General features: G+C 56.5%; 8 protein-coding genes across 8 annotated transcripts; 3 read left to right on the plus strand and 5 right to left on the minus strand.

Moving 5' to 3' along the window:
- Nucleotides 1-1,275: 1,275 nt before the first annotated feature.
- Nucleotides 1,276-3,089, plus strand: CTAM01_01220 (major facilitator superfamily transporter; the record flags this gene model as incomplete). Its single annotated transcript, XM_060517262.1, has 2 exons — nt 1,276-1,573; nt 1,672-3,089. The coding sequence occupies 2 exons, from the start codon at nt 1,276-1,278 to the stop codon at nt 3,087-3,089; spliced, it is 1,716 nt and encodes a 571-aa protein (XP_060387723.1).
- Nucleotides 3,090-3,542: 453 nt separating this feature from the next.
- Nucleotides 3,543-5,462, minus strand: CTAM01_01221 (multidrug resistance protein fnx1; the record flags this gene model as incomplete). The annotated part of the gene is made up of 2 exons (XM_060517263.1): nt 3,543-4,815; nt 4,876-5,462. 2 exons carry the CDS (start codon nt 5,460-5,462, stop codon nt 3,543-3,545), a joined length of 1,860 nt encoding a protein of 619 aa, XP_060387724.1.
- A 2,037-nt stretch (nt 5,463-7,499) lies between these two features.
- CTAM01_01222 (uncharacterized protein) lies at nt 7,500-9,128 on the plus strand (the record flags this gene model as incomplete). The annotated part of the gene is made up of 1 exon (XM_060517264.1): nt 7,500-9,128. The coding sequence occupies one exon, from the start codon at nt 7,500-7,502 to the stop codon at nt 9,126-9,128; it is 1,629 nt and encodes a 542-aa protein (XP_060387725.1).
- A 180-nt stretch (nt 9,129-9,308) lies between these two features.
- On the minus strand, nt 9,309-11,076 carry CTAM01_01223 (folylpolyglutamate synthase; the record flags this gene model as incomplete). The annotated part of the gene is made up of 3 exons (XM_060517265.1): nt 9,309-9,562; nt 9,649-10,855; nt 11,050-11,076. 3 exons carry the CDS (start codon nt 11,074-11,076, stop codon nt 9,309-9,311), a joined length of 1,488 nt encoding a protein of 495 aa, XP_060387726.1.
- Nucleotides 11,077-11,857: 781 nt separating this feature from the next.
- Nucleotides 11,858-13,908, minus strand: CTAM01_01224 (mitofilin; the record flags this gene model as incomplete). The annotated part of the gene is made up of 2 exons (XM_060517266.1): nt 11,858-11,902; nt 11,965-13,908. 2 exons carry the CDS (start codon nt 13,906-13,908, stop codon nt 11,858-11,860), a joined length of 1,989 nt encoding a protein of 662 aa, XP_060387727.1.
- Nucleotides 13,909-15,012: 1,104 nt separating this feature from the next.
- CTAM01_01225 (Ras family protein) lies at nt 15,013-15,928 on the minus strand (the record flags this gene model as incomplete). The annotated part of the gene is made up of 5 exons (XM_060517267.1): nt 15,013-15,360; nt 15,415-15,606; nt 15,675-15,701; nt 15,762-15,781; nt 15,850-15,928. 5 exons carry the CDS (start codon nt 15,926-15,928, stop codon nt 15,013-15,015), a joined length of 666 nt encoding a protein of 221 aa, XP_060387728.1.
- Nucleotides 15,929-17,574: 1,646 nt separating this feature from the next.
- On the plus strand, nt 17,575-19,830 carry CTAM01_01226 (uncharacterized protein; the record flags this gene model as incomplete). Its single annotated transcript, XM_060517268.1, has 3 exons — nt 17,575-17,782; nt 17,871-19,591; nt 19,660-19,830. The coding sequence occupies 3 exons, from the start codon at nt 17,575-17,577 to the stop codon at nt 19,828-19,830; spliced, it is 2,100 nt and encodes a 699-aa protein (XP_060387729.1).
- A 788-nt stretch (nt 19,831-20,618) lies between these two features.
- Nucleotides 20,619-22,340, minus strand: CTAM01_01227 (major facilitator superfamily transporter; the record flags this gene model as incomplete). The annotated part of the gene is made up of 3 exons (XM_060517269.1): nt 20,619-21,877; nt 21,960-22,062; nt 22,131-22,340. The coding sequence occupies 3 exons, from the start codon at nt 22,338-22,340 to the stop codon at nt 20,619-20,621; spliced, it is 1,572 nt and encodes a 523-aa protein (XP_060387730.1).
- Between the last annotated feature and the right edge of the window lie 743 nt (nt 22,341-23,083).

The following is a 23,083-nucleotide window of genomic DNA, read 5'->3' on the forward strand; positions in this document are numbered from 1 at the left end:
TCTTTGGAACCTTCCGTGCCCTCTCAGCCCTGCGTTCTGCTAAGCACCGACGCATCCTTGACACCTATGGCAGGTTAAGCACTGTTGGAGTTGAGCCTGTTCCGAAGAGTGTTCCGAAAGGGGTTAAGCAAAGGTTTGTCCCGCTCGCTGGCCTGCGCCGCCGCCCGCAGTCCAGCTTTCCTAGCTCTCGACAAAGGGCTCGTGATCAGAAGCTGAATTGGGAGAGAAGGTTGGGGGCTGTACGTGTAGGTATACGAGAGTTCTAGAGCTCTGCGTGTCCCGCGGGCCCGGGGGCGGATTTGCCGATGGGCGGGAACCGGCTGTGTTGTTAACGTGTCTTGCTGATCATCTTTAATGCGGCTTCGAGAAGGCTGTCTGACCGTCTGACTGATCTTGCAGGTTGACGTGACAGAAAGGTTCTCAGTCATCCATCATATTGAAGTCGCTGACATATATTCAACACGTTAAGTCCGTACGGATACACCGAAAGAGACGTCATGGTCCCGTCCCGTTGGGAAAGTTAAAGATCAGATTAGATTTTGAGTCTGTTCCCGCTGGAGCTTCCTCCCGAAAAGGGTAAAAATATCCTCTCAAGGAGTCCCATAGAACAGTCAACAGGCGGTCATCGACGCAGCGACGCACTGAGCACTGACTGGTTCGATCGACCACGCAAAACTCCTGTCAATTGCTGGAATGCCGACTCGCGTGCCGCGTGATGGGGCCAAGGATGTGTGGTGCTCAACTGGGATGTGGTCTAATACCGTCTTGGTGAGCCCAAAGAACCCAGTCAGCAACCACCACACGGAAGCAATTCTCAAGGGACGAGAAGAAATGATCCATCCATGATCCAAAAGGACCCATATCCGGTACACCCTACCCTGGCCCGGACCCTCTGCTAGAACTCGCCAATCCCACGTGTAAGTCCGAGACAGAGACGGCTCTAAGCCTCTAAGGTAGGTCTTTAGGTCGTCCCCTTGTCCCGCTGGCCTGGCTGGCTGGTTCGGGGATCTTTGATTCAATTTCTTAGTCCCGTACTTCGTATGTACGCCTAGCCCGGGAATGGCGAATTTTCCAAATTGTAAATGGGTCCTCCCCGGTTCGGAGGGGCGTTCCCGCCCTCGCGCGTTGGCGTCAACCTGACGGGTAGATCGTTTTCCATTACTTCAACTCGAGTATCGCCCGTCGTTGATGGTCCTGCCTGGGGCCTTTCCTGTTCTTTGAAGGTCAGGGTCAGCAACATTCCGAGGTTGAAGGAACACCGCACTCCAGTTCACGATGGCTTCTCCGTCGACATCTGAGAAGCAGCAGCAGTATGTTCGCAAGAGCCTCGACTCAACATCAGGCGACAGGACCGCCGCTGCGACACCGGACGTCAACATGCTCCGGGACGACAAGCACATCCCCGACGACTCAAGCTTAGGCCGATCGAGTAGAGACGACTCAAGCGACGACAATGGCGACAACCTCGCGCCGCAACAATCCAATGCTTCTTCAGTATGGGCTGTCGACGGCATGTCGTTCCCCCGTGAAGCCATGTTCGTAATTATTTGCTGCATGGCACAATTCTGCACTCGTAAGTTGCTGCCCTCTATCCCCAAACTCCATCTCACAGCATCGCATTATCCCTAAGCATGAGAAAACATGAAAATTATAGACTAACCACTTGAACAGAGGCTGCCTATATGGAAACCCTCCTCCTCCTCCACGTCATCGGCGGCTCCTTTCACGTAGACAACCCAGCCCGCCTAGCCTGGCTCGTCGCCGGCTACTCCCTCACCGTCGGCACTTTCATCCTCTTCTCGGGCCGCCTCGGCGACGCCTTTGGCTACAAGCGCATGCTCATCATCGGCTTCGCCTGGTTCTCCCTCTGGTCCCTCATCGCCGGCCTAAGTGTCTACTCAAACTTCACCCTCGCCGTCTTCTCCCGCGTCCTCCAGGGCATCGGCCCGGCCATCTGCCTCCCCAACGCCCTGGCCTTATTCGGCGCCGCCTACCCGCCGGGCCACCGCAAGGCCATGGTTTTCTCCTTCTTCGGCGCCGTCGCGCCCATGGGCGGCGTTGTTGGAGCCGCCGTCGCCTGCACTCTCGAGCTCGAATGGTGGCCCTGGGCGCTGTGGGCCCTTTCCATCTGGCTCGCGATCCTGGCCGTCGCGGGCTACTTCATCATCCCCGAGCCGCACGCAAAGGTCGACCGCGCCCCAAGGACCCTCAGCGACATGTTTGTCGAGCTCGACATCCCCGGCGCGGTCACGGGCATCGTGGCGCTCATCCTCTTCAACTTTGCCTGGAACCAGGCGCCCATCGACGGCTGGAAGACGCCCACGGTCCTCGTCCCGCTCATCCTCGGCCTCGTCCTTTTCGGCGTCTTCACCGCCATCGAGTTCAAGTACGCTGAGAAGCCTCTTCTGCCCTTTGACGCCGTCAACGCCGACGTCGCTTTCGTCCTCGCGGCCGTCGTCTGCGGCTGGGCGACCTTCGGCATCTGGACGCTCTACCTCGTCCAGATCCTCCAGGAGATCCGTACGCTCTCGCCGCTGCTCACGTGCGCGTGGTTCTCGCCCGTCGTGGTCACGGGCGGTCTCGCGGCCGTCATCACGGGCAAGCTCCTCGGCCCGCTCAAGGTGCGCCCGCCCGTCGTCATGACGATGGCGCTCATCGCCTTCACCGTCGGCGTCATCCTCACGGCCACGGCGCCCGAGAACCAGATCTACTGGGCGCAGATCTTCGTCTCCATGATCATCATGCCCTTTGGCATGGACATGAGCTTCCCCGCCGCGACGCTGATCCTGTCGAACGCCGTCAAGAAGGAGCACCAGGGCATCGGGGCGAGTCTGGTCAACACGGTGGTCAACTACGGCATCGCGCTCGGCGTCGGGTTCGCGGGCACGGTGGAGGTGCACGTCAGCAAGGGCGCGGGGACCAAGGAGGAGCAGTTCAGGGGGTTCCGGGGCGCGTTGTACATGGGTGTCGGGCTCGCTGGGCTTGGATTGTGTGTTGCGTTGACGTTTTTGGCGAGGGAGTGGCGGCATCGGAAGGGCGGCTCAGGGAACGAGGAGAAAGCTGCCGAGGCGCAAACGGGAAACTCATGATAAGACGTGTATAGAATAGATGAGGTAGCTGCTCGGCGCAGTGATAGACTAGATGTTGGTAGACAACAAGATTTGTTCACAATTGGGGTCCTACCAACTCGACCGTGCGATGTGAAGCTGTCAGCACATCGGGGTATCCAAGTATGTCTCGTGCGAAACACCAAATCGCAGCAATGTATGATACGATGGACCATAAGTCATCGATTTCACATGAGCACAAAAGATGATTGAGTCATGAGTGGATCCCAGGGGTTCGTGAATATCAGAGAGAGAAAGAATGCATCCTATTTTTTGGTATCCAGTTGATGCTCGCTGCCAACCAAACAAGATGCTCATATCCAAAACGCCATGCTGTTGAAGTCTAGCAAACCCTCACACCTTCGCCGCCTTCTTCCCTACCCATAACCCCCTTTCTTCCCCCTCGAGGCGTGCCTCCATGAGAGAGGTAGAGCCTCACTTCCCAGTCCGGCTCCGAAGCGTCTTCAACCCCGTCTTATGCTCCGTATGCTTCTTACTCAACTGCACCTGTCTCACAAACAAACTCAGAACAAGCCCGAGCCCGGCAAACGCAACATAGACGATATACATCGTCCTCAGAGAACTCAGGTACGCCCCGCGCGCAATCTGCCCCTGCTCCCCCTGCAAATCCGCCATCACGCCCACACTCGACGCGGCGCTCGAACCAGAGAGCATATTCGCCAGCTCGGGGCCAAGTTCCTCCCTCAGCCGCGGATACTGCCTCTGCATCTCATTATTAAACACCACACCACCAATAACCACAGAAATCGACGTGCCCATCTGTCTGATGAACCCAAACGCCGACGTCGCGGCCGCGATATCGCGCGGCTCCACCGACGTCTGCACCGCAATCAGCGGGCTCTGGAAGTTGGGCCCAATACCGAGCCCCGCGACGATCTGGTACAGGATAATCTTTGTAAAGTTCCGGTCGAGCGGGAGGCCGTGGAACAACCCGAACCCGACCGTCGTGACGAGCATGCCGCCGACGATGAGGTAGACGTAGTTGCCCGTCTTGCGGATCAGCACGCCCGCGACGGCGGACATGAGGGACAGCGAGAGGACGTAGGGGAGCAGGTAGACGCCCGAGAGGAGGGAGGAGACGCCCTGCACGCCCTGGAAGTAGAGCGGCAGCCAGTAGCTGCCCGAGATGAAGGCGAAGGCGTGGCAGAAGGCCGTCGCGAAGGCGGCCATGTTGGACCAGCTGCGGAAGAGGTGCATCGGGATGACGGGGTACCGCGCGTACTTCCACTCGTTGACTGCGAAGATGCCAATCGTGACGATGCCGAACACGATCAGACAGATGACGGTAGGCGAGCTCCACGGGTACTGAACGCCGCCAAACTCGAGTCCGAACAGGAACATGAGCGTGCCGCCGATGATGGTCAGCGTGCCGACCCAGTCGATCGCCTTCAGGCCCTGCGCGACGGGCGTCCGCGGGTTGTGCAGCTTGAGGACGAAGAAGAGCACGATGAAGCCGACGCCCGAGATGGGCAGGTTGACGTAGAAGCACCACCGCCAGGTGGCCTTGCTCGTGAAGACGCCGCCGAGGACGGGGCCGATGGCGCTCGAGACGGCCCAGACCATGCCCAAGACGCCGAAATAGACGCCGCGCTGGCGCATCGAGAAGAGGTCGCTTACGCAGATGTTGACGAGGACGATGATGCCGCCGCCGCCTATGCCCTGGATCGCGCGGGCGCCGATGAGCATGCTGTGTCATGTTAGCAACATCTATACGCCACCCTCCAGTCTGAAGCTCTCAGAGACTTACCCCATGCTCGTGGACAACCCACAAATCAACGACCCAACCCAAAACACACCAACGGCGCACAGCAGAATGGGCTTCCGGCCCCAGATATCAGAAATCTTGCCCCACGTCGGCACGAAAGCCGCATTGCTGAGAAGGTACGCCGAGCCGATCCAGATGTATCCGATATTGCTATTAAACTCCTCCGCAATGGTCGGCACGGCGGTCGTGATAATCGTAACGTCCAGCGCCGCCAGGAACAGCGCCGCGCACAGCGAGAGCACGATGAGCGTTGTCTCGAGCTTCGTGCGGCCGGCCTCGGGCGTGTCTTCGGCGCCGGCCGCCGCTGCCGTGGCTTGTGTTTCGGGCGCGGCCTCTTTGGTGTCGCTGGGGCCCGTCACATGGCCTGTTGTCGCTGTTGCGGCAGTGGCGTCGTGGGAGAGTTCTTGTTCTTCCGCCTTGATGTTCGTCGCGTCGGGGTTGCTGCGGATGGTTACCGAGTCGCTGCTGGTGGTCGTGGGCGATCCATCTTCGGTTTGGGAGCCGGCGGCGCGCTCAATGTCGCCGACCTTTTCGTCGTCGTGGACCTCGTGGAAGTCTTTTGCTGTCATCTGTGCTTTGCTGTGCTGAACGATGGTCTTGGCGGTATAGGAATGTCGTGTGAAGATTGTGTGCTTGTCTCAAGAGCTCAGTCTGTTTTCGGGATGGTGAGCGAGAGACTGATGATTCATAGGAGGAAGTGGTGAGTCTAAAGGTAGCTAGCTGAGTTGGACCTTTCAACGTGAGAATTGAAATGAGATCACCAGCTTCGCGCAAAGAGAGAGAGAGACACGGTGAGGCGATGAGAGATACAACGTGCCGAGACTGGGTATTGCTCAGTGAGTGACAATGTTCAGCTACAACTAGTGAGAAGAAACCCGTAGCAGCAGTCACTCCGTCATGGTTGTCAAGAGGAAGAGTCAAAAGTCACCGAAACGAAACGAAAGAAAAGTGACGAGCCAAAGGCGCAACAAATTTCCATTACGAATCCAAAGTCGATGACAAGCACCTCCACATGCGCTCCAACCTGTACCCTCCCCTGGTCCCATGGCGAGGGAAAAGTGGACGTAAAGGGACTGGTCTCGAAGCAGCTAAGAGCAAGGGGTGTGAGATCTAAAGCATCCAAGACTGGGGTAAGTGAAAATCGTGTGTAATAGTGTACCCTGCCTACTAAGGTAGTATGGGGATGGAAAGACGCGAGAGCGACGAGAGCCGAGAGACAGAAATGTCGACTGTTGCCGCGTTGCCGAATCGGCAAAAGTTGATTGACTCAATGACTACACTAAAAGCATGGATACGGATAGGTAGAGAACTCTTGCTGGGGCTAATGCGACATCGGATTTAACCAGCACAAGCTCGGCGCGAGAGCCGGTGAGAGTGTTTAGTTCACACTTCATGTCTAGTACTTTTTATCCGAAGTCTCTATCCATATGGACTCACAGAATCTTTCTCGGAGCACTTCGTCCTGCCGATTGGTTTATGTTAATGTTGAGTCCCCAAACGAGTTGGTGTTCTTATTATCCACCACCCAAAGCCGAAGCCGAACTACCTGACTAGGAAGCTAAAGACTGCTAAGCTGCTCATTGAATCCATCTGTTGACTTATCCCACCTGGACCGTGCCGTCATCCGTGAGACTGCTAGACTCAGCTGATGGCTTGGTAATCAGTCTTTAACATTAACTCACAACCGCTCATGGCTTGTAGTCTCCATCCTTGGCCATCTTTGATACATCTGCAACGGCGACAATTACGATCCTGCGACCCTGCGACTTGGACGCCGAGATCGCAGACAGTAACACCTTTGCGACGGGAATGAGGGACTGAGCCAGAAGTTTGAACAGGTGCCAGGGTCCTCCCTTGCCCCCACCTCGGCTGTTCCCCCCGCAATGGAAGGCTTATCCTTGGTTGTCGGAATGCTTGTCATCATCACTGGGTGTCTGCGATCGGGTTCATCTTTGTGCATAGTGGTCTTGTCTATTGGCTGCTTCTCTGTTATTACCTAGTTAGACTGTAACACATTTCTCTCATGGCAATATAGTGGTATGTTTGTAAGGTTGACTATGTATATTGTAAATCACCATGAGAATCATACTAGAATATCTACCCGCCAAGCTACGAAACAGTTACCAAGTTTCTGCTGCGGCACAGCCCGTCTTCTCGGAGCAGTTAGATAGAGCGTCAATTCCAGCCACGGGTGCTTAATATACACGAGGTACTAAATAGGTTACATTTTGTAATGCATCACACATAGGTGTTATACAAAGCACTACTTCAACCAGTAGAGGTGATACAAACATGAGTGACTGACAGGCCTCGGAGTGGAGTTCCAAGCCTCCCTTGAATAGCTCACTCTCATCTCAAGTGGGAACTCACTCAAAAAAGCTTCACCACTCAGAAACCACCAACCTAATTTCAGCCTCAACCACCAACCACCAAACTCACAAACAATGCTTCTTTCAACGTCGTGATCACATACCCCTACCATCCACCTCCCTCTCCAGCATCTCACACTCATGAGGCTCTTCTTCCGCCCAACCCAAATCTCAGCCTCATTGCGCCTCACAAACCACCCCTTCAATAATCCCTCCTTATCAAGACTCATCACCACAATGTCTCCCCCCGCAACACCGCCATCATCACGGACTTACACCGACGCAATCAACCTCCTAAACACCCTCATCCCAAACCTCAAAGTCCACGCCCTCTTCAACAAACCAAAAGATGCCGCTCCCGCCACCGCAGCACCAGCAACACCAACATCAGACCCAAACCTCCTCGCCATCCCCGAAATGCGCGCCTGGCTCCTCCGCGCAAACCTCACCCCCGAACGCCTCGCCTCCCTCTCCTTCATCCACATAGCAGGCACAAAAGGAAAAGGCTCCGTAACAGCCCTCACGACCTCGGCCCTCCTCAGCCACTCATCCTCATCCTCCTCGCCCCCTTCCACGACACATACAGGCCCCATAGGAACCTACACCTCCCCCCACCTCCTCACCCCCCGCGAACGCATCGCAGTCTCCAACACCCCCATCTCCCAAACCCTCTTCGCAACATCCTTCTTCGAACTCTGGGACACCCTCTCCTCCTGCACCTCCCCCTCCGCACCCGGCGGCAGCGCCAGCAGCACCGGGCCCGACCTCGGCATCGAACCGGGCTCCAAACCCTTCTACTTCCGCTTCCTCACCCTCCTCGCCCTGCACGTCTTCCTCAAACTCCGCGTCCGCACCGTGGTGTTGGAATGCGGCATCGGCGGCGAGTACGACGCCACGAACGCCATCCCACCCGAGGCGGTGACGACTTCGGTCATCACGCAGCTGGGCATCGATCATGTTGCCATGTTGGGGTCCACACCCTCGCAGATCGCGTGGCATAAAGCGGGTGTGATGAAACCCGGCGTCGCGACCTTCACGCGCAGGTTATCCGATGAGGCACACCCGGGCGTGATGACCACCCTCCGCTCCCGCGCGCGCGAAGTAGGCGCGGAGCTAATCGAGGTCGACGACGAGCATGTAATTGCGTGGCGCGGTGTCAAGGATGCAAAGTTACCAGGCGGGGACTTTCAAAAGAGGAACCAGGCTCTCGCTGCGCTGGCTGCGAGGCGGCATATCCAGGTCCTTCAAGCCCGAGAAGCGGGGTCAAGTACGGTAGGAAAGGCGAATCCTTCGCTGGCGGATGTCCCTGAAGTCATCATCGCCGGTCTGCGCGAGGCGACGCTCCGCGGCCGGCATGAAGTTCTCAGACAGGGTAGTGTGTCGTGGTACCTCGACGGCGCGCACAACGCGGATAGTCTGGCCGAAGTAGCGCGCTGGATATCACCCATCGTCACCGCCACGACCTCCTCAGACACCACTCACAGCGACGGAGAAAGTTTCGTCCTCGTCTTCAACCAGCAAGAGCGCGACGCCTCCGCCCTCCTGACAGAGTTCCTCCGCCAGATGAAGACCCTGGGTGTCGACCTCGAGACGCGGCTGGCCGCGGCCATCTTCACGAGGAACGACAAGGCTAACATCGCCGGCGAGGGCGGGGAGGTGGATCTCAGTGTTCAGCAGGCGTGTGCTGCGGCGTTTAGGGAACTGTATCCTGCTACAAAGGTCGTGGTGTGCAGGGACCTGACGGAGATGAAGAGCGCCGTCGATGGCGTCGCGGAGCCATCGTCGGGGACAAACGTGCTGGTTACGGGGAGCATGTATCTCGTTGGAAACGTCATCGGCTTCTTGGAGCCGGAAAATCTATTGTAATCCACCCAGAATAGAAGGCTAAAGAATATAGAACATATAAATCTAGAGTTGAATCCGTGAGGACATGTCTGTTCGTGCCCCTATGTAAAGCCGCTGTTAAACCCCATTGTATCCCATAAGACCCCAACCTCTTAGAGTCAAACGCAAAAGCAATATAAATACTCCACACCCTGGAAACATCTACAAAGCATCCGCGCCCTCCAGGATGCCCAGCGCGCCACCAACAAGATGCAGACTGCCCGTGACAAGAGCCTGTACACTCTCGCCCTCCGGCAGGCCCTCGCCGACGCTCCGGACGTGGTTCAAGGCCTCTTCGATAGTCGGTATCACGCGCACGTCGGCGTGGGGATCCAGCTTGGACCAGCGCTCCGCGAACTGCCTCTGCACCGTCATGGCCTCGATGGCTTTGGCGTCGTACTGGTGGTTGACGAAGTCTGATCATCGTCAAGTCAGCATCTTCTTCTCTCGTCCAAACATCCCGACCATCCCAAACACATTTGAGAAGAAAAAGGGGGCTCACCTCGCTTATACCCAGTCTGGGCATACGTAACGTTCGTACAAAACACCACGCTCTCAAACGCCCTCCCATCCACCCTCTTGATAGCCTCATACATGCCATCCAAAAAGTCAATCGCCTCCGTCCGACCCTGCTGATTAAACACCAACGCCCTCGGCCCCTTCTTCCCCCTGCTTGCACTCTCATCCACATACCACCGCGCCGCCATCCTCAGACTATCCGTCGTATGCGCCCCGTCAACGTACCACGCAACAGCGCCCTCCTCCTTCACCTCACACCGCCCCCTCCAAACAACCCCCTCCAACCCCTCCACAAACGGCGCCGACAACATCTCCGGGTCCCTCCTGAACTCGGGATCGACCCTCTCCAGCGCAGTCTCCGCAAGCCGCACCGCCAAACTCGCATTCCTCTTCTGGAAAACCGCATCAGGACGGATCTTGACGCCCTGAAGCCGCGGATCAACACCAACAACCTCCATCTCGACCCCCTTCTCCCTCGCCCGCTCCTCCAACACCCCCGCCGCCCCAGCAACCTGCTCAACCGTGAACCCCTTACTCCCAGCCTTCATAATCCCGCCCTTATGCCACGCAATCTTCTCCACCGTATCCCCCAGCGCAAAAACGTGATCGATCCCCAACGTCGTAATCCCCGTCGCGACGGGCCGTCCCACAAGATTCGTAGCATCATACTCCCCTCCGATCCCCGTCTCCAAAATAGCAACATCGCACCCCTCGCTCAGGAAAGCATGGAAACTAACCAGCGTCAAATACCGCGAATATATCGGCCTCGTCCCCACCGCAACAACCTCTTCCAGCACCTTGTTCTCCTCCCCCAACCGATCCCACACCTCGAAGAAATACCGCGCAAACAGCGCCTCAGATATCGGCACGCCGTTAATCCGTATCCGCTCCCTCACCGCAATCAAATGCGGCGAGATCAACAACCCGACCTTGCGCGGTATCGACTTTGGCGAAGCGGCGCGGTGCCGTGCGAGGATGGAGTCGGTAAAGGCGCAGGTGCTTCCTTTCCCCTTCGTCCCCGCGACGTGAATCACGTTGAGGCTGTCGAGGTCGGAGACGGAGTAGCCCACGCGCGCGAGGTACGCTCGCATTTCGGCGACGGAGGCTTCGTCGGGGCGGATGCCTGCCTTGCGGCGGGCTTCGATTACGGCGAAGGGGGTTTGGAGGGTGTTGAGCGCGTCGACGGCGTCCTGGGGTTAGACTGAGTTAGTAAAGTTTGGTTCTGCAGTGTGCTTTTGTCCTCTCCTCTCCTCGTCTTGCGGTCCTCCATTGCGTGGCTCTGTGAAGTCAAGCTTGAAGCGGCAAAGATGTCGCAATCTCCGACCTCGGAGACAACACTCTGAAGCTTCGCAGCGGGATGAGGATATCTTGGGGGAAGACTTACATTGTACGTCCTCCCGGCGGTAGCCATCATTCGTCGTCCCAAGAATGTGGAAAGTAGGAAACTTCTGCTGCTGGCGCTGCGCGTGAGGCGTATTACGTGGCGGGATGCATGATGCATCAAGGACGTTGGGAATGCTCCCTCTCTTTTTTGGGGGGGAGGTCCTTTACAGCGGGGCTTGAGATGGAGGGGTTACCAGAGCTCTCCCTTGAACTCTGGTTAAGGTACTTTGGAAAGGTAGAATTTCGGGGTGTGGTAAGCTGCTGCGTCTGCTACCGGGTTTCGGTGGGGGGTTCATTCTGATTATATGCGGCTTCCACTGGGGGTGGGCGCTTCGGCACTCGAGCCGGGAGAGCGTGGTCCGGGGGCCCTGCGCTCGGCGCTCGTCCCGTTTCCTTAAGAGTCTGCGCCGAACAAGGTAGTCCGGACGGCTCTCGTGGCACCGGCTTGTGACTACGCGTCGAAGAGCCTCTAAAAACTCAATTCGTGTTTTTATACCATTTACCTTAGGTACTAGTTAACCATGTGTCTTTACAGTAAGCTTCCTTTCAGTTTCAGGTTGGGTAATGGCCCGAATGAATCAACTAAGCAAATGTCAAACCGCGCTCTGGGTCTGTAGCATACAGAGGTAGTACGGACATCGCAAGTAGAAAGACTTGATAAAATACACTGCCTTCATTCAAATCTATGGGCTATGTCTTACACAGACCAGAGGTCTAGGCTATCTTGCTCACTCTCACTCTTCTAAATAGTCTCCCCGTGAGAGCCCCCCGTCATACTAGAACAAAAGAAAAAGAATATTTCCCGTCCATTATTCTACCTTGAGACTCTGCAGGCGCGCTTCTGTCGCAATGACCTAGAATTAAACACATTAGTTATCGAACATTCCTCACATGCATTTCACGAGGGTATACTCACATCAAGAGCCTGCTGGACCTCAAGAACCTTCCTCACCTCACCGAGCCAGTCTCTGCTCAGCGTCTTCGCCCAGCCCTGCAGACCGTTCATCTCACGGGCCGCAGCATCCAGGTTACCCTCCTCCAACAGCGTCTGCGTGCGGGTGAGGATGCTCTCAACATCATCGCCGCCGACCAGGCCCTGCTTCTTGAACATGACCTTGCTGAGGAGGTAGCTCGACGCGTGGCTGGCGACGCCGGCCTCCTCGGGCAGGAGGGACGCCTTCCGCACCTCGTTGGCGACTATCCTGAAGCGGTCGATAAGCTGTGCCGCGTTGGAGAGGCCGCGCTGGTAGGCCGACGGGTTGATCGAGGCAATGGCCGCGTTGACGACAGGGTCTTCGGCCGCAATCTCCTTGAGCGCGACGAGTTCGCGCGTAAACGGCTTGGGCGTCGTCGCGTTCTCCAGGCTGGCGCGAACGGCGTCCACAGCGACGTGGAGCTGCTGAGTGCGCAGGTTGGTGTCGACAACCTCGTTCCAGCCCGTCGTCAGCTTCTCGAGGTCCTGGACAGCCGCCGATAGGTTGTTGAGCTTGCCGAGGCGGCCCTCGCGCTCTGCCTCGACGTGGCCCTGTACCTCGGCGACGAACTCCTTCTTCAGGGCGAGCGCCTGCTCCAGAAGCTGGTTGTTAAGACGCTCCTCGTTAAGCTGCTTCTCGCGCTCCAGCAGAAGCTTGACGCGCTCGTTGTAGGCATCCTTGACCTTCTTCATCTCGTCCTCGAAATCCTTTCTCCACTGGGTCTCCTGGGCGACCATGGCGGACTCGACGCGGGCAATCAGGTCGTTGGCGGCCTTGTCAAAGTCGGCGACCTTTGCCTCAACCTCGGAAGCAGCCTTCTCCTCGACCGAAGACTTGATGGCCTTGATCTTGCCTCCGACCTTGCTCAACTCGCTCTTGGCCTTGGCAATGGTCGGAGAGTAGCGGCCGTGGGCCTTGTCAGCGTTGATAACGGTGATGATGTCGTTGAGCATGCGAACGAGGTCCTGGACGACGGGCTCGGTGGCATCCTCAATCTTCAGCGCGTCGATCGGGGCAATGGGAGGGAATCGCGAAGGCTCGTTGACCTCGGGGGCCTTGAATCCGTTCGAGTCCTCCTTGGGCGCAGTAGCAGCAGCAGGCTTGGTCTCCTTGGCGGGCTCAGGCGCGGCCTTGGGAGCCTCTGGCGCAGGCTTGGGCTTCTCGGCCGGCTTGCTCACCTCCTCCTTGACAGCGACGACCTTGGCAGCAGCCTTGTCAACAGCGCTCGACTGACGACCAGCGGGCTCGCCGTTATCGGCTACTCTCCATGACGCGCCGCTCTGGGCGGGGATCTTGACCTGGCTTCCGGTATCTCTTCCCTTGATCTTGTTTGAGAGGTTGGGGAATCGCTTGCGGAAGTCTGCTTCCTCAAAGTAGAGAACGGCCTGCTCGCCAAAGGGAATATATTCGGTGAAGAAGTCGTGGAAGTTATCGTTGACGCGCGAGTACCAGACACCGCCTCCGAAGCCGACGGCGCCGAGGATGGCGAGGGTCAAGACGAGGTTTCTCAATCGGCGGAAGAAACCCTTCTTCTTGGGCGCGGCGGCGGCAGGTGACTCGGGCGGAGAAGGAGCAGCGGCAGCGGCAGCGGCGGCCTCGAGGTTGGGAACGACGACCGCGGGATCGGGAGTCGGGGGCGTAAGAGGAACCTCTTGCTTGGGGATGGTCGGCTCAACGGCGGAAATCTCGGGGACGGCGCTCTTCTCTGAGGTGATGGTCTCTGATGCCGGCAGGACGGCGGGTTTGGAAGGGTCGACAGCGGGCTTCTTGTCGTCTGCGAAATGCCTCCTCTGGCGGGCGGCAGCGGCCTGCCATTGGCGGCCAACGACGGCCGCCGCAGGCCTGTGGCCGAGCACCCTCACGGATCGAATCGACGTTCGCAACATGAGGGGATGCAATGGGCCGACAGGGCGTAATTGGGGGTGAATGATGTCGAGGGGGAGTTGCAGTGGGAGGTGTTCCGTACCTTTTGGTGACGGGAATCCAGGCACAAAAAAGCTCAGGGAAAAGTTCGGCTAAAACTGGGTGAGCTTCCAGCCGCGCCGTGCTGGTCCGCTGCGAGCGCCGAGCGGCAGGAACCGGGATCTCAGCCAGGACCACCTGCCTGCCTATACCTTACTTGTACCTTACTACGTAGAGTACCTCAGAAAGAGCTCACGTCACCTGTCAATTATTGACACGCGGCTTTCACCCTCTCCCGTCTTCATCAAATTGGTATAATCCATGTTTTAACGGGAATGATACAGCTTTCTGCTCTGGGTAAATTTTCTCTCAAATTCTTGATCATCTGGCGAATTATTGGTTGGGAAACCAAGAAAAGAAACTACGTCACCAAGCTTTACTTCCTTGATGGCAGCAGTGGGAAATCTTCATCGGCATCCACGAGCTGTTTGTAAATACGTCAATGGGACCATGTGTAGTACATCACCAAGCCCAGGAATGAAACGATAAGAAATTGTATACGGCCCCATCCTTGAGAAACAGTTGCCTCTATCGCATACTGTACATCAGAAAAATGCTGCAGGATGCTTCCCCCAGTAAAGTGAATCCGTTCCCGTACACCGTCTCATCCCAGGACTGTCCCTACACCCGAGTTGCCGCAACCGAATGACCAGCTCAATGAAGACTCGAAATGTAAAATCACACGCGCACGCAACTCTCTCCCCTTCTCTCCTTGACTCTCCCTCTTCTCTCCTTCTCTCAAAAAAAAAGTACTGTTGATATTAAAAGGCTGGGTCTAGCATACCCATTCTTTGGTGTAGGGGTTTGCGACAACGCTCTTCTTCAGCCCAAACCCATCCAGCCCAAACGCCGTCGTGTACGTGCTTGTATTGGTGCGGTGCCTGAACTGATGGGTGCCATCGCGCAGTCTGCCAACGGGAGCCTGTCTCGCCTCGGACGTGATGCCAATCTTTCGCCGTATTCCTTGGGCTCTTTCGATATGTGATGATGATGATGATGATGATGTTGGAATGTGAGTCTCTTCTCACTTAGCAGCTGCAAGGCCCGCTGACATTGCTGCCAGGAGTCTCGGGTTGAAGGCTAACGCCCTGTCGCTGGCCTGGTCGAGCGTGCCTAGGGCCGGCCTGGTCAAGCGGCAGCTTCTTGGCGATAGCAGTGAAGAGGTCCTTGACGTTCTCGGCCGTCTTGGCTGATGTCTCGAAGAAGAGGAGTCCGGCCTCGCGCGCATACGCCTCGGCGTCGGCCGTGGACACCGCTCTCTTATCGGGCTGCTCGGTGACCAAATCCAGCTTGTTGCCGGCGAGGGCGATGATGATGTTTTCGTTGGCTTGTCTCTGCAATTCCTTGACCCACGCCTTTGCCTTATCCAGGGATGCCTTGCTGCTGTTAGCGTTCTTGTGAAGGATGCCATAGGTTATCATTCAACCTACAGATTGGGTAATGTCGTAAACTACCACAGCGCAGTTTGCGTTGCGGTAGTACATGGGTGCAAGGGACTTGTATCGCTCCTGTCCGGCCGTATCCCAAATCTCAAACTTGACTGTGGTGTTTTCGTCGAGGGAAATGGTCTGGGTCAGGAAGGCGGCGCCGATAGTCGATTCGCGGTAGGAGTCGAACTGGTCCTGTAGTGGCACAAGGTTAATGACCTGGTGTGATGATAAGCCGGACAAGTTGTGCATCGGGGACTTACCTTGACGAAACGCAACACGATGGAGCTCTGGACAACGGGTTAGCACCAACAGATGGAATTTCCACGACGATCCGGACAATGAGATACCTTTCCAACAGCGGATTCGCCTGTGTATCATCGTAACCGTTAGCTATTGTTATGATAGACTACTCGGGCGGCAAGGAAGAACACATACCTAGCAAGACGAGCTTGAACTGCGCAAAGCGCGTGTTCATTCCGCGCGCACCAGGAGCACCGGGGCCTCGGGCAGCCATTTTTGCGTAATGTGAAGAAGGGGTTTTTGGGAAGAAGCGGGCAATGGCAGGAAAGTCGGCGTTTGATGGGCCTAACACACGGAGCGAGAGGCTGGTCTAGAATGACGGTTGTATCGAATGTCGCCGGACGGACTCGTTCGCTGGCGTTCGGAAAGGATGGTGCAAGTCGTAATGGAGGAAATGAGGGCGATGTGACGTTGATCGAGATAGGGATCGAGGGTCGCGACAGCAGCCGTCGTGGATCAAAAGATTCGTGGTTGCGCGGCGGGAGGGGCGAGAGTGCGAGTACTGCGTAAAGGTCGGTGGTGGTGGAATGTAAGGTGGGAAGCAGCGGGATGGGAGTTGATGGTAAATCGGGGCCTGGAATAATGTGACTGCCTTGGGGTCAACCGTTCTTGGGGGTCTCGGGGGGGCGTGTCGGTGCTGTTGGGTGGTGTGTATGTGTGGGTGACCACTGATGCCCATTCACTGTCTGGTACTTCCGTACTTTATTGCGGGCTGCGTAAGGTAAGGTACTACGTAAGTGGTTGAGAGTGTCCTAGCGCCCGACTAATAAGGTACCTTACCACAGTACCTTGCCTACCTAAGGACCAAGCTGTCTACAAGTCTGTAGGTACTCTGCAGTGGAGCGCTGAGATGATACTCACCAGTCGCCGGGCTGTCAGGTGCAGATGGACGGACGGACGGGGGACACCTACGACCCCGATGACTTCTGACCAGGTGCCAGACCCGCCAGAAGCCCGACTAAGGTGACCTCCAGCTCGATAGTTGGGCAAAGTGGTCTGCGTTGATTGGCCGACGGGAGGATTTTGCCGTGTTATGTAATCTTCGAGTCTCTCCCGGCCTGCTGGGCAGTGGCAGTCTGCCGCCGCCAGAGGTCGGGTGCATCATCAGGGGTACGTACTGCTTTAGTCATGAATCAGCCATGGCACCATCATCACAGCATCACAGGACTGGCAGCACCTCAGGACTGCTCTTGATCCCAGGCTTACCTAAGGTGATGGCTCTCCAGGAGTACTGCGTATGTAATCTTCAGATCTAACCAGCTGCCCAGCTCCCTCATTGGATCATAGCTCCTGAACATGGCCTGTGCTCCTAGTTGTTCGGTCCCTCTTTCACAAGCCGGACATTCAGATTCCCAGAGTTTCAGTACGTCTTCAGCCCCTTGCACAGCAGTACCGAAGCTCTAAGCAGGCTGTTCTACCTCAGTTGAGGTATTCTACTATGTACACAGTAGGTCGTTTCCTACAAGTTTTTAAAAAGGTACCTCGTCAAAGTACCTTTACCTTGTGTGGAGACGCTCCCCTTGCCCCCCGTTCCGCCCAGGCTGTGCTTGCGACTGCAGAGTGACGACAGCTATTTTTATTGGGGTTCACAATTCAGTGCAGCCAACCAAAGCCTCAAGCTGTCCTCAAGGCTCTGGGTACTGAATGCTCGACACTTGAACTTGCGACCGTCAGCTTCAGCTTCAACAACCTCCCAGTTGGACGACAACAAGGGCCTCAAGGCATTCCCTCTCCCTTCGACCTCCCCTCATTCATTCGCTTCTTTTCTGCTTTGCCTAGCCTTGCATTGCCTTGTCCATCTAGCTCTTCCTTCTCTTCGCTACTCACTACCCTTTCATCATCCCGTTGCCGCCCGTCGCCATGGCACCCACCTTTCCCTATCGCGACATCAATGTCAAGGTCGCTCCCGACTCTTACGTCTTCACTTCTCCCTCCTCGCCTGATGCTCCTGCCCTGGTCATTGACAGACCGACCGGAGACCTTCGCCTTGGAGATGCAGGCCTGGGCAAGAGAGTATCCCGGCAATCAAGCATCGCCGGAATCCTGGGCATAGTCCAACTCAGACTTGGTAGGATCCCATACTGTCGCCAGCAACGCCGTCAACCCCTCTTGGCCTGCAATACAACACAATTCGCTAACTCCCATTCTCTCTCCAGACAAGTATGTCATCATAATCAACAAGGCCCAGCCTGTCGGCCGCCTCAAGGGCCACATGGTCTACAAAGTTATCAGCACCGAGATCCTTCCCATGCGCGAGCGCCAGATCCGAGACCCCGACGAAGATACCTTTATTGGTCTGCTCGAGACCTTCATGAAGAACGGCCCCATGTACTTCTCCTACTCTCTCGACCTCACAAACTCCTTCCAGCGCCAGGCCTCCGCCGACGCCTCTCTCCCGCTCTGGCAGCGCACAGACGACCGCTTCTTCTTCAACCGCTTTATCCAGTCAGACCTGATCGACTTCCGAACGAGGGGCGCCAGAGGTCATGTTGGTCCCCAGCCCGGCGTCGACCCCTTCATCCTCCCCGTCATCTTTGGCATGCTCGAGATCCGCCCCACCACCTTCAAGGGAACCCCCGTCACCGTCACCCTCATCTCCCGTAGATCCAGACACCGCGGCGGCACCAGATATTTCACTCGAGGCGTTGACGACGAGGGCCACGCTGCCAACTACAACGAGACGGAGCAGATCACCATCTTCAATGACTCAGGCAGTGGTATGGGCGGCTTTGCCGGCAGCAGCGATATGCAGAGCGGCAAGTACGGCGCCGACGGGAAGGAGACCCAGATCATGTCCTACGTCCAGACTCGCGGCAGTGTGCCCACCTACTGGGCCGAGATCAACAGCCTCCGCTACGTTCCCAAGCTGCAGGTTCGCGGCATCGATAGCGCTCTGCCGGCGGCCAAGGCGCATTTCGAGGAACAGATCCGTCTCTACGGCGACAACTACCTCATCAACCTCGTGAACCAAAAGGGTCGCGAGCAGCGCGTCAAGAGCTCATACGAGCAAATGGTTGAGAAGCTCGTATCATCGCCAAAAGAGCGGACCGAGGGCGACCGTATCACGGACGAAAAGTTCACCACAATCCAGCCCGAGAAGCGCGCCGTCGAGTTTGACCGCCTGCACTACATCTACTTTGACTACCACCACGAGACCAAGGGCATGAAGATGCACCGCGCATACGCCCTCGTCGAGAAGCTGCAGGAGGCTCTTCAAGATCAAGGCTACTTCCGTGCGGTGGACATGCCGGGATCCAACGACGGCCGTCTCGAGCCACGCAGCTACCAGACCAGCGTCATGCGCACAAATTGCATGGACTGCCTGGATCGCACAAACGTGGTCCAATCCATGTTTGCCCGCCACATGTTGGACCGCATCTTTGAGGAGATGGGCTTGATGTCCCGCGGCTCGTCCTTCCGCGACGAAGACCCGGCCTTTGAGCACATGTTCCGCAACCTCTGGGCCGACAACGCCGACGTTGTGTCCAACTCGTACTCCGGCACCGGAGCCATGAAGACAGACGTCACCCGCACCGGCAACCGCACAAAGGTCGGCGCTCTTCAGGATGCCCGCATCGGCGTCACCCGCTACTTCAAGAACAACTTCTTCGACGGTCCCCGCCAGGACTCGTACGACCTGTTCCTCGGCGTATTCCTCCCTGGTACCGCAAACATTGGAGGCTCCCTGGTCTTTGCCGACCGCCGCCCCATTCTCATCCAGTCGGTCCCTTACCTCCTCGCTTTCAGCATCTTCCTCGTTCTTGTCGGTCTCTTCTCCAAAAGCGAGGCCGTCGTCACCATCCGTGTCTTCATCCTCTTCTGGCTCGCCGTCGCCGTCTGGTCTGCCAGCTTCGTCTTTAGCCACGGCATGCTTTACGTAAGTCACAGCCATCATGCTGCCCCTTGTCCCTGTCCATGTTCAATCCAGCTGACAACCTATCTCAGGTCAATTGGCCTAAGCTCGACCCCAGACCGTGGGCCAACGAGGGCTACGCCGAGCACATGTCCAAGGCCCGGAAGGATTCCGTCCTTGGCTCCTTTGTTGCTCGCCATGAGCGCGGTCTCAGCACGGCGAGATACCTTCATGCCGAGGAGGGCAAGAAGAGAGTTGAGTGAGGCTGGTGTTTGGTTGCGGCTCAACTTCTCTCCATTCGTGGCTCCTATTGTGTGCAATCGAGCCGTTTTGCAAAGGGAAGACGGCTCTCTTGGCCCGAAATTCTACATTCAACCCTTTTTGTCACATTCTTCACTGAATAAGGTCATACAGAAACCTTGTTTAACTATTTCTTTTCCGATGCTGAGCCGGGAGTTATCAGGCCTGGAATGGACATGGCATAGATGTCGTAGCAAATTAACGGCTTGTCTCAAGAACTGAATAATACAACTTTCTCCTTCTGATCCCTCGACTTGCGCGTTTCCTAGAAGTGTTTGTCATGCCCTACGCAATTTTAAGACTTCATGACGATAAATAAGCGTCGCACGCCATTGACCAATCCACATAAAGTAGAGCCAGTTTGCGAGGTCTCATTGTGTGGCCCGTCTGAGCAATTGTCAATTACAGTCTCTTAGTAGAGAAACACGGCTATGCATACCCAATTGAAACAGCTAACACCGAGTGTAGACCGTTTGAAATCTATATGGATTGCATGTTAAGTTTTGATAAGCCCAGAATTGACTTCTTGTTTGTTGGTTTGAGAGAAACTCTATGGGCGACTCGATAAGCACAAATCTGACCTTCAGGTCTCCAAGTCGAGTTGCATCTCAGCAAGCCATAGTTGGAAACAAAGGAAATAGAACGATTGGGACAGTCGAGAGATCGGCACGAGGCCTTACGGCAGTATGATTGATATTCAACAGTCCTCGCAAAGACGCTGACAACTATGAGGAACTACATCCTCACCCCTTCATATGGGGTATAGAAACTGCTTGTTTTGCAGATCCGTCAGATCCAAAACCGCCAAATCGACCTTGACCCGGATCGTCTCGCCGCCCTCGTCGACCTGCTCAACCCACCCGTCCCGCTCATCCTCGCTCAGCCCAGCAATATACTCCAACCGCTCCTTATTCCTCCTCACGAGTATGAACCGGATGATCCACAAAATCACCGGCGTCCCGATCCAGCTCACCGAAATCATGGACGCCCACGCGCCGTAAAATCGCGGCGCGTTGGCCGGCACCCAGATCTGCGGCGACACGAGGTTGCCGACGCTGTACCCCAGCATGAACATGACATTCCGCGTCAGATTCTTGGTGTACCCGGCCGCCGTGGACGTCGTCCACCCGAGAGCAATGATGTACGTCACGCCGTACGTCGCCGCCGCGAGGATCAGGCACGCCAGGAGGCCGATCTTGCGGTCCCAGGGGACCGTGACCATCGCGATGCCGCCGGCGACGGCGGGCATGCACCAGAGGGTCCCGTGGAGGGCGAGGTTGCTGGGCCAGCGGCGGAGGGCGAGGGTGGCGACGACGCAGCAGAGGATGCCGAAGGCACCGCCTGCCGCGGCGACGAGGGTCGAGCCGAGGGGTTTGATGCCGATGGAGGTGGTGATGAGGTTCTTTTGGCCGTAGTTTAGGTTGTTGGAGTACATTAGCGTGAAGGACTGCAGGGCGAAGAGCCAGGATACGGGGTCGCGGAGGGTCTCGACGACTTGTTCGCGCTTGAAGCGCTTTTGCTCGATGGAGCTCTGCTGCGCGGCGTGGACGCGGCGGATGACGTGAATTTTTTCTTCCAAGGTGAGGAAGCGGGCCTCGGCCGGGTTGGAAGGGTACTCGAACCAGACCCAGACCGCGAGGAAGAGCGTGAGGCCGCCGGTGACGATGTGGAGGAGCTTCCAGGGGAGGACGGGCCCCTCGGCGTAGAGGAGGCCGTAGGAGAGGAAGCCGGTGACGAGGGGTGCGGCCTGGCAGGTGATCCAGAGGACGGGCTGGAGGTAGGACTGCTCGCGGCGGTTGAAGAACATGCCGATTGTGATTTCCATTGCGGGGACGATTGTGGCCTCGGCGGCGCCGAGGAGGAGGCGGAGGACGATGAGGCCGGCGTAGGAGGTTGCTGCGCAGTGGAGGAAGATGAGGACGGACCAGATGAAGATCGTGATGGCTACATATTTGCTAAAGGGGAGCTTCTGCATGAGAATGTGGCCTGGCCATTGGAAGGCTAGGTAGCCTTTGAGGATGGTGTGTTAGTTGTGTTTGTTTGATGTTTGTGGGTTGTTAGAGCGAGGATGCGTAGGTGAGTTTTTGCTTACCGACGTAGAACATCGTGTTCAAGTTGTTGTATTGGGCTCGTCTGATTCCCGTTTCCTCAAAGAGGCCCAAGATAGCTGCATAACCGAGCGTCGACTTGTCGACCTGGGGAATAAGTCACGGTTAGCTAACTGCTCATCACACAAACCCAGGTTCCATCGCGATCAACTTACAAAAAGCATGATGTTGATGGCCGAGAGGAGAGTCATGACGCGGAGATAGAGCTTCCTACGAATCTTCTTCTCCATCTCGGGCGTCAGGGGACCGAACTCGTCGCCATGCTGCTCGAGGAGTCGCAGCGTCACGTCGGCGTTCTTCTCCGAGACGGTCTTGCCCTTGGACGTAGACGTCACTTTGGGTTCGACCTCTTTTTCGTCGGCCATGACTTGGGTGATTTCTTTGATCGAAAACTACGATCAAGTGCACTTTCTTGAGGTGTAAGTGCGCAGAGCCCGCCGAAAAGATTTCATCTAGGCTCCGTGTAAAGCATGCTCTCAAAGGGAAGCCTTCAGCGAACACCTGCGATCTTTAACCTCGTAGCTTCCATCGCATCAACAACTGTTGTGGGTCCCTTCCAAATGTCGTTATCGAAGGATGCCATAGACTATGTTCCCTCTTGTCGTCTAATTCCGTGAGGTTAGTGGTGAGCCGGGTCTCGCCAAGCAGCCAATGCGCGATGTCTCTCCGCCATCACGCAATACCCTGCGGCGGTCATCCTCCCGCCCTTCACTCCGAGATTTTACCAAATATTTGAACAGTATTGGGAAATTTCGTGGCATCACTGCACGCATCCAAGCAAGCTACCATTCTTCCGATCGGAGCTAGAGCAAGTCTCGTGCAGCGCGCTTGTTGTGCATGGCGTAAAGGCCGATTTCTCGGCCTTAGACAAGGGTCTGAATACGGCCGACGACGCCTCTACATGCATTTTTTGCAGGGACGAGAGTCATTCAAACAGCTGATTCTGGCCATGGAAGAAGGAAAAACCCCTCAGAATTAAGTTTGTTATCAAGTAGCTCTATCTGGAAAGAGTGGGATCACTCTCCCGGCAACCGTTCGGCTCAAAAAGCTCGGTCGACCGGAGGAGAGACTTGGGCCAACATCCCGGAAGGCCGACGGCCCCACATCA

Source organism: Colletotrichum tamarilloi, assembly GCF_030869305.1.
Source record: "Colletotrichum tamarilloi strain Tom-12 chromosome Unknown Scaffold_3.1, whole genome shotgun sequence".
In the NCBI taxonomy this organism is placed as follows: domain Eukaryota; kingdom Fungi; phylum Ascomycota; class Sordariomycetes; order Glomerellales; family Glomerellaceae; genus Colletotrichum; species Colletotrichum tamarilloi.